Source organism: Buceros rhinoceros, unplaced genomic scaffold, assembly GCF_000710305.1.
Source record: "Buceros rhinoceros silvestris isolate BGI_N320 unplaced genomic scaffold, ASM71030v1 scaffold571, whole genome shotgun sequence".
Lineage (NCBI taxonomy): Eukaryota > Metazoa > Chordata > Aves > Bucerotiformes > Bucerotidae > Buceros > Buceros rhinoceros.
This window is the reverse complement of record NW_010394636.1, coordinates 36,341-45,862: the sequence shown is the minus strand read 5'-3', so window position 1 is coordinate 45,862 and position 9,522 is coordinate 36,341. Positions and strand designations below refer to the sequence as shown.

General features: G+C 42.0%; 1 protein-coding gene across 1 annotated transcript in view; it reads left to right on the top strand.

Annotated features, from left to right (window-relative positions):
* TH (tyrosine hydroxylase) overlaps window positions 1-7,883 on the top strand; it is a gene marked incomplete at its 5' end in the record, with an annotated part of 34,659 nt that extends 26,776 nt beyond the window's left edge. The window contains 2 exons of the mRNA XM_010145273.1: window positions 5,981-6,114; window positions 7,724-7,883. Of these exons, the coding sequence (XP_010143575.1) occupies window positions 5,981-6,114; window positions 7,724-7,883 (294 nt within the window). The remainder of the gene's footprint in view (window positions 1-5,980; window positions 6,115-7,723) is intronic.
* Between the last annotated feature and the right edge of the window lie 1,639 nt (window positions 7,884-9,522).

Here is a 9,522-nt window from a genome sequence, read left to right as displayed (position 1 = left end):
GAAGTACTGTATTGTACCTGTCTTGCACCCAAAGAGATGAAATGCTAGGAAAGCAACCATCCTATACAGGATTAGATTTGTTTCTTACTGCTCCTGTCCAGGTAATACAGTTGACTTCAGCGTAAAAGTCCTGCATCTTTTCGAATTAGTCGCTAGAGGGCAATATTATGCCTATTACGAACTTTGCTACTTCGTCCTTGCAACTGACATTCATGAGCATGTGCATCAGAAAGGCACTGACTGACTGGACCAAGTAAAGTGTGAAGAAACTGTAAATAGCATGGGCAATGACGAAAAGAAAATGTTTTAGCATTTTACATTCCTAAATACATTTCAAAACTAATTCCAACTCGAGCTTTATTGTCGGTGAAAAGCTGTGTACACTGTCCCGTGTACACTGGACAGATTAAGTGTGGAAAGAGGGACTGTACACCTTTACAGAAAGCTTATCCGTTTACTCTCCCCTCGATGAACAGCTGATAGGGGAGATAATTATTGCTCCTCAGTTTCGCAGAGCACTGAAGCTGTTGATCTGTTTCTAAGTGCAAAAGCCCTGAACTGGTATCAGTAGGTCTCAATTGCTTCAGGTTGTGCAGATACTGGATGATTTTTTTTTTTTTTTTTTTTTTTTTTTTTTTTTTTTTTTTTTTTTTTTTTTTTAATGAGTAAGAGCCAAAGGAAAATAAAAAGCGCACTTTTCAAGCCTTTTTATAAACCAGAAACGAATCTTGTCATGGGACATACATGTTAAGCTTGACACATAGACACAGCAGCCTGACAACCAGCTACATGGAACAGGCACATGGAACCGTGGCTGGATTAACACACCTGGACTCGCATAACTGGAGACAGTGGGATTGTTATGACGATGAACATATTACAAAACTCTCACTGTGGTATACAGGTCAGCTTGCTTCCCAGCCAACTGATAGAAGAAACAACTTGTTAACATATCTCAGGACATTTATAATAGGACTCCCAATAGAGGGACAGCCGAGACTTAACATACAGAAAGGGGAAACTTCCCAGACATCAGCCTTCATTTTGCCATCTGTCAAGTTCAACACTGGTTTTCTCCTAACTCTTGCAATCTGGAGACTTTTGTGAGCAAATTCTGCGGTATATGATTCAAAGAGCTTTCTCTGTTGATAAGCCAAGTGCTCATTAGGCCTCTAGAGAAATAAACGTGCCTTTTTTTCCACATAGGAACCTGATCTTGCACCTAACTGTTCATGAACAGGAGCAGAAGTGTGCTAGAACTGTCACAGCATTGTATTGTTTTGAAATAGCAGATCAGTGAGCTCCCCTACAAATTAGGCTCCACTGCAATGCATTTGGTTTACATTTCTATGTGTTCTAGAATAAGGCTGAGGCTACCTTTTTTCTGAGAAACCTTCAGTTCTTGCTATATTCACAGCCAACCGAGAGGAAACCAAGGCCTGCTTAAAGGTAAAACCAAAAAGGTCCAATACCAAAGCATAGTTTAAGACAACATTTATCCTACTCTGCCTGTGTGAATACTTTATGTTTTTAAATCAGATTTATTTACATGTTAAACAGGGTACTAAAGGGCAGAGGTAATCATGTCTCTTATAATTACGTAGCTTTCATAGTAATAGGCACCACACAATCTATCTGCATAATGTTACCGCCTTTTTATATTTAATTTTGAGAGAGATGAAGGCAAAAGTCACATCAGAAAGTCTCGCTTTTGGTGGCTGATGTTGAGTGATCCAGACTTGTGCTCTCTCTCCTCTCTCTCTCCCCTTTTCTTCACCAAAAAGCTCTTCTGCTTTTGATTAAAGTATTAGGCAAGAACAGCTTGTTTACAAAACTGTGCTATATATCACAAAATTATAACTGCATCTTGAATTCCCTGCCTCTAAGGTTGACAATGAAAGTAGTAAGTGTCTTGAGCTGATAAATGGCAGATTCTTGTAATTACTTTTGTCATCAGTAGTTGTTGGGTAATTCTGCTGGATAAGCTTTTGATACGGCTGAGTCCACCTAGGTCTTCATCCATCGCACTGCTGAAATTACATAGAGATACGATAGAATTTATATTCAACAGGTAATGAAGAAGGATTATTCCCGCCCCCCCAAAAGTGTGTCCATCTTGCATGTACCACCTACGACAGTCTGAAGATGGGCAAGTATTTCACCAGCAATGTTGCCATGTGCCCTGTACAATCCCTATGTTAGCTCTGCAAGTTCATCACTATGTATAGCTTTTTGGACCACACCTTAGTGGGTTCTGTGCATTTAACCTTGAGTATCTGGAACTTCTTGTAAACAAATTAAGTATATCCGTGGCCTTAAGCACTGAAGTTTCCTTTTATGGCTGACTGATTCATCTCACAGATTTTTATTTGGAACAAAACTGAAATACAGAAAAGTTTCCATTTAATCATTCTAGTCTGCATAAGCATCTGATTCTAACTTCAGTATTGACAGTGGCAGTGTGAGTGAAGTGCTGAGGTCCTACGCCTAAACACCTGCTAGCAATTTGAAAATGTGTACCAACTGTTTCTTCTACAGCTGAAGTGAGGAAGTATGTGTAGTGCAGTGTCTATTTCGTAGAAGGTGTTTTTTTAGAAATACAGCAGTGGTTAGGCAGTTCTGTTAGATAAGATGAAGACTGGAAGGCAGTAAGACTCATGACAGCCTTCAGTTTCTTCAAAGCTCATTTTGCAGTCTTAGGCTGGCTCTTGAGAAAATTCTAGATAATTTTTGCTACTGCTTGGAAGAAAGCCATTGTCCGTCCTGGTAATTATCTCCTAGACTTCTCACAATTGGTCCAGATGTGGGCTTGTGCATGGAGCCCCCAAATTCGATTCTATATTGTTTCGCTGATCGGCACATTTGTCACAGGAAGACTCACTGCAGCTCATGCGATGGAGGAGGCAGGCTGCAGCAGCCTGCACAAAGGAGGGGTTTCCTCATCACTGAAGGCTTCTGAACGAGGAGGAGTAGGATGATTTGGTCATTGAGGAGTCAATAAAGGCATGAGTTACTAAGGCTAGATGGTTAGCTCCAGGAAGATAACATCCAACCAGCTGGAGAGAGTGAGTAGCAGTAGTAGTACGTTTAGCTGATGTTATGTGAGATCTTAGCATCAGCAAGGAGCCTGGGAACATCTCTGAAATGCAGCCTGGACTGACTGACTGACTGACTGTGAGTGTGTGAGTGTAACACAGGGAACCACATCCTGACTATGAAATAGTCAAAATGTCTTCCTCTTCTCCACAACATCCACTCTGACCAGTCTGAACTCAGTTTCAGGTAGTTATTTTCTGCAGATGAACTGATTCTGCTAACTCAGGGCACAGCCCGGAAGAAAGGCAGAGGATGAGAGGTAGAGCTAGATGCACTCTGCATGAGACTTGCACTTCATCATCATCATGGCTTGGCTTTGCGAATGAAGATCTGGGAAGGGCTTTTCCCACGCTCACTGCAAGCGATGAGTGCACCCTTCGGGCCTGCGCGGTGGATTTTTTAGGTGAGGTGCAGCGTGTGCGGAACTGGCTCCACCCTTTACATCTGAGGTTCATCTGCCAGGGCCTGGCGAGCTTGGACGGTGACAGTGAAGTCCTTGGGTCGTAGGTTTGGTTAGAGTATCCTTCTCTTAGATGGATGAGCCTTACAAGGCTAAACGATCTCCATCTGCCCGGGTTTGGAGTCAGAGTTGTCCTTCTCCTAGGATGGTGCCCCAAGGCTAGTGAGCCCATCCTGCCCGTGGACACACTGTGTCTGACCCTTCAGTTGAGACCTGTCTGGCTTGGGAGACCCCACCGGAGGCCCATGCCACCACCAGCACAGCTCTCAACCTCACAAGGGCACGCAAGCTCCTTCCCCACGACAAGGGGGTGCCCGTGAAAGAGTCGCTGCTCTACCTCCGGACATCGCAGACCCGGGCATGGGGTGGCCGGGGCCTGCCAAGAACGGGAGTCTTGGAGGACGAGACTTGCACTTAAGGCAATGTTATTTAACAAATAATTTAGTGACGGCAGCTAGGCATCAGAAGGGACAGGATGACCATACCCAAGTCTAAACTGAGCAGTTATAATAGGTCTGACTGCTGGCCAGCCTCGCCTCCTCTGAACTGTAAGAATTCCTCCCCAACAGCTCTCAGTATTGCACTGTTTATTTCACTATATTCTGTCAGCTGTTCTACATTATCCGAAATGCTTCTCCTGTTAACACAGCTGGACTCTGTCCTACATACTGTAAAATCTTATGGCTCATACCACACTTCTGGCAGCACTCAGTGCTACATATGCATTTCTTGCAGCACAACAAGTACTTATCTTGTAGAGACCTTTAAGGCCATCCGGTTTCAAGCTGAACTTCCACTGAAATCAATGGGATTTCAGTTCTGCTTCAACACTGACAGCATAGCGTGACCCCTGTTAGGTTTTGAGTTTCTGAAATCTTTTCCCATTAGTCCCCAGAGCTTCTAAGTTTATAAGAGCAGCCTCATGTTTGTGTATACCATCAGTCTTAGACTGTATGAGTGCTCTCCAAGGTTTATTCTTCAATTACACTCTGCAAATGAAGAACAGGAAAAAGACCATCTTTGAGCATTTTATATTCTTCTTTCTTTTTCTCTCTCTCTTTTTTTTTTTTTGTTTTAATAAAAAAGCCTTGTGTTAATATCTGCAACAGGTCTACAGCAAATTGTCCTACTGGTTAAGGTAGGCCTCCCGTAATGGAGAGTTCAGGCTCAATTCAGTAAAATACATAAAAAATGTGCTTAAGGGTACTCCCAAACTTTTTCAGTTGGCAGACTGAGCTGAAAACTTTGTGCAGTGTCCCCCTACTCTTACAAGGTATTTACTAATACCATGGAATTTGGCATTAGGATCATGAAATAGTGAGAGGAGCCTTCTGAAGACTGAGGGAAAATTGAGAAAGATAAACAGGCAGATCTTAAAAAAGGAATGAGTACTCAAACAGAGTCCCTAGGTGGATTGGGACTCACAGTCTAGGCTGAAGGTGGATAGAAAGTTCTTGACATTGACCGGGATGAGTTGCCTTTTTCCTTTTTGTTTGTACCCAGGACACTTCACCGAAGTGGCCATGGCACTCACGAATCCGGCCGGGTGGAGGCAGACCAGATTTTAGTCATATCTACAGTGCAGTTCAAGTGTCACTGGAACAGAGACAGCTTTAAACTACCTCCTTTGGGTTTCAGGGGCAGACAAACTGTGCAGACATTCACTTTAGCTGTGAGTTGTGCTGAGCTGTGCTGCCTTCCCAGGACCTTGTACAGGTACTAAACAAACACCACCAATACCTATGCACTCACACTGTCACCAGCTCTGCTGCTGGCTGATTTAAAGGTATCTTCAGTCTCTGTAAACAAAGGATAGATGTGCTCATGGACTGCAGTGTGGACGTAAGTGGCTTCCATAACCCTCCTGTCTGCCTGAGGGGTCAATGTAGAAAAAACCTCTGAGAAGAACATACAGAAGAACCCCTCTGGGCCCAAAGCACAAACACGCACATGCTCAGTATAGTGCGTATTTGTATCTTGGGTTTCAGGGAACCTTTTAGTCTGCTCAGCTGGCATGAGAGCTGTGCAGAAAATACCAGAACCACTCTATATGTCTTGCAGTGCAGCAGGAAATGTGAGGTTTGTGACATGGCCTGGAGACTTTGAAATAGTGCTGCACGGGACTGTGAATCTTCTATGATACTAGTCGAAAAAGGCCGCTTGATATATTTTTCTTCTAGATATTTAGATTTTGAGGGGTGGCATAGACTTTGCCCTCACTGTGGCTTTTTAATTCCTTTAAAAAATTAATTATTATTTGTTTTATTAACTTCTGATTATGAAGAGCAGCTTTCAACTGTGAAAGAACAGGTCTTGATATTACCTTTGACTATTCCACAAAGAGCATTTCACAGCCCAGTAGGCACTAATTCTTGCTGTGTTCATTCACCTGCTGCTCTAACCTGTGTTGTTCCCATTACAAAGTATGCTTTATCAAACAAGCCAGAGTACAAGCCTTTTGATCCGGAAGTGACTGCAGTTCACCCCTATCAGGATCAAGCCTTCCAGCCTGTCTATTTCGTAGCAGAAAATTTGGAAGATGCCAAGGCCAAGCTTCGGTAAGTAAAGTTTTTTGCAGGTATTTTCATTGGGGGTGGGGGCATACCAGCTTGAATCCTAAACTCAAACACATCTACCACTACAGCAATAACCATGTCAAGCTATCACACTGTGCACTTCATCTGTACAGTGGCATTTTTTACAACAAAGTTAAACATGAGATTGTTTATCTCAGAAAAGCTTCACAGAAAGTCGTAACTCTATGTTGTTATGCCCTGTCCCATGTTTTGTCTTAGGAAGGCTTCATTTTAGCAACTTCTGAAGTAAATTCTGTAGCTGAATAGTGAGAGTAGAGCACAATACCACAGTTGCGGTGCCTATGTGTTGGTCCATACAAATGGGAGGCCATGAAGAATAAATTTACCCAAGGTCACAGGGAAATTTCATAGCAGACTCAGGAATTAACATGGATCAGCAGGGGGCTTAGAAAACAAGATTGCCTTTCTCCTCTGATTATATCTACACAAGAATGCAGAATCAGCATTCAGAGGCAATCAAATTCCTACAAAGTATCTGACTGCAATCTAAATAACATTTCAAATTAGACTGAGGTGTTTTTAAATGCATTTCTTTGACTGTGTTGTGTTGTGTTATGCAGCAGGGATTTTTTTTTTAATTTTGTTTTTTTTAAGTAAGCAGGGTTTAACTCCTGGCCTTCATCTCCAACTGTTTAAACAAGATGACCAATTCTGGCTGGAGGCAGGAGTGGTTGTGGAGCTACTGGGGAGAATGTAGGAGCTGAAATGAGGAATTTATTAGAGGAAAAGGACCTGGGCCAGACTTTTTCCCTACTCCCCCCCACCTCTTCCTGGGAAGCACTGTCTGCTGGGTTTATAGCAATGGCAAATTAGACCCCTCATCTTAAATCTGAAGGTTCACTTTAAATTACTGTGTGTAAAAAAATGTCTGAGAACTCACTGGCGAAAGAGAGAGAGTTTTTAAGAGCATTTGACTCAGGCAAGCCTGAAAAGAACTTACAAGGACAAGGAATATACCATTCTCAGATTTGAAGCTTTTTCATATCTTTTTTCAGGATAGTTGCTCAGCCAAAGTTGCTCAAAATAACTGAAGGCACAAGAATCTGTCAGAATGGAAAACATAAGGCAATATAAGTACAGGGGGTTCCTACCCGCATATACTTAATGGAAATATTGTAAAAAATGGTGTGCAATCATGCTTTTTCTTTTTATAGAGAAAGCAAAATAACCCAGGATGCCCAGCATCAACAGTTTTTTAGAATTTTACACAGAAAGAGTTACTCCAGGTTATTTCTTGGAAGTGAAGGTGGCACACATGCTGTGTTCCTGCATTCCTCAGTTTGTGGTTGTAATAACTCTGAATTGCATTAATGTCGAGCTGTAACAGCACAGGACGGTGTGAGCCAGCCACACTGAAACGCAAGCGCTGCAGATCCTTTGGGCTGCAAGTAGTTCAACCGTGGGGATGGTGTACTGCACCAGACAGTGTTAAGAAGTAACAGGGAGGAGGTGTCACAGCAGCCTCTGCTCCCTGATAAGTCCATGCCTACCTACTGAGAAATTAGGTCCTGCAGTTTTACACTTAGGGAAAAGGCTTCAGAACTAGCAGCTCTGCCTTCTTCCCTCACAGAAACTATGCAACGAAGATCAAGAAGCCTTTTTCTCTGCACTACGACCCGTTCACCAGCAGCATAGACGTCATGAACACACCTCAGAAAGTCAAGAGGGCACTCTGTCAAATGAAAAAGGAACTGAATAACCTCTACTTGGCCCTTGAAAACCTCTCCTAAAACTACACTAGTACACCTCACCTGGCACTGACATACTTGTAGACAGTTCCAGCACTTGAAGATTTAGTCATGAAGTTGTAGTTGCATGAGGAAACCTTTAACCCACGAAACAACTCTGTCAAACTGATCTTGTCACTGTAATTTAGGCCTCTCCCTTAGACACAGTAATGTGTTCCTACTGAGTATGTTTTGACGACAAACAAGTACAATTTACTGCAATTTTTGGTAGATGATAAGAGTTACAGCTGTTTGTAATGTATTTATCTGTTATTGGACTCTTACAGGGCTTTTTTTTATTCACCTGCCACCTTTTCAAGCCGTCTGCCACAAAATAGCACAGTAGTTCTTCAGCCATACTGTCTTTTACTTGCTGCTCAAATGACATGATCACAATCTTATAGGTTGGCTTGCTGCCTACAGTTAGCAGTCCTTGCAGCTAGCTCATTTCTGCTAGGAATTACTTTCAACTATTGTGCTTGCAAGCTATGAATGGTTCCCTTATAATATGCAAATGTAAAAGTTTGTAAGAGAAACCCTTTATTTCTGCTCACTATTTATTTTTTAGACACTCATTTCATTCAGTAGCCTTTGAATATGGCAAAATATTTTCCTGTCATATTTGAGATCAAGAAATATTTGTCGCTTGAGTTAAAAAAAAAAAAGAATAAAATAGTATGTCGATGATAGTCTGGCTCTGTCATGTACAAGGATGCTTAACTTAGAAGAGAAATTTAGATTCTGGGAAGGAAATTTTGGTATAAGGAAGGATTTTCAAAGAAGGCTTTAAGAAATAGAACCCCATTGCTTTTCATGGGATTTGAATGGAGACCTTTAAAACTTTGTTTCTTATTGATATCATAATGACTGTAGTAATAACCAAAAGGTCAAATCCAAGGAGTATCTACTGTAAAACCTAAGATCAACCACCAGCAGCCATATAAGCTTGCTATGGAAACAATATCAGATATGTGCTCCAACTCATCCCTTTCCAGTTCCTCTCTAAGATGTGTCTGAAATTTATTTACACTCTGCATTTCTCAGAATAAATCCCATAACTCCCTTTCTCAGACTTTCATGCTCTTCGTGTCTCCTTCCTTCCTCTACTATCCACCAGTAAAGACTAGAGCAGGAAAAGAAGATGCGGCTCATGCCTGGAAGGGTCCCTTCTCCTCTTAGCAGCAGTGCAAAGAGATGGGGTCAATGAAGGTTACAGGTATGGCATAGGCAGGGGCAATGTCGATCTCATGGCTCAAGCCAGGTCACAGTGATCCACAAACGTCAAGGCAGATTTATCCTGTGCAGCTTAGAAGATCTAATTTTTTTCCCCCCAGAAGTATATTTAGCACATAGCAGATAGCAAGCCTGTCCACTGCTCTCCACTAACTGCCAGTATACATGGTCTGAAATCCGAAGTAAATGTGAGGTGGGTTTTGCTCTTGATGGAAAAGGAGTCATCATCTCTGCCTTAAATGGTCACTGCTGGATGGGAGCATGTACAGAGAAAGTCATGACAGAGCGATTTACATGCTGTTACTTCATACAGAGCTTATATCACTGTAATCTGTCCAAGTGCCAGGCTCTAAAGAAACTGTCTTTTTTATTAAAAATTAATAGGATTTTGTGATTTAAATCTTCATGT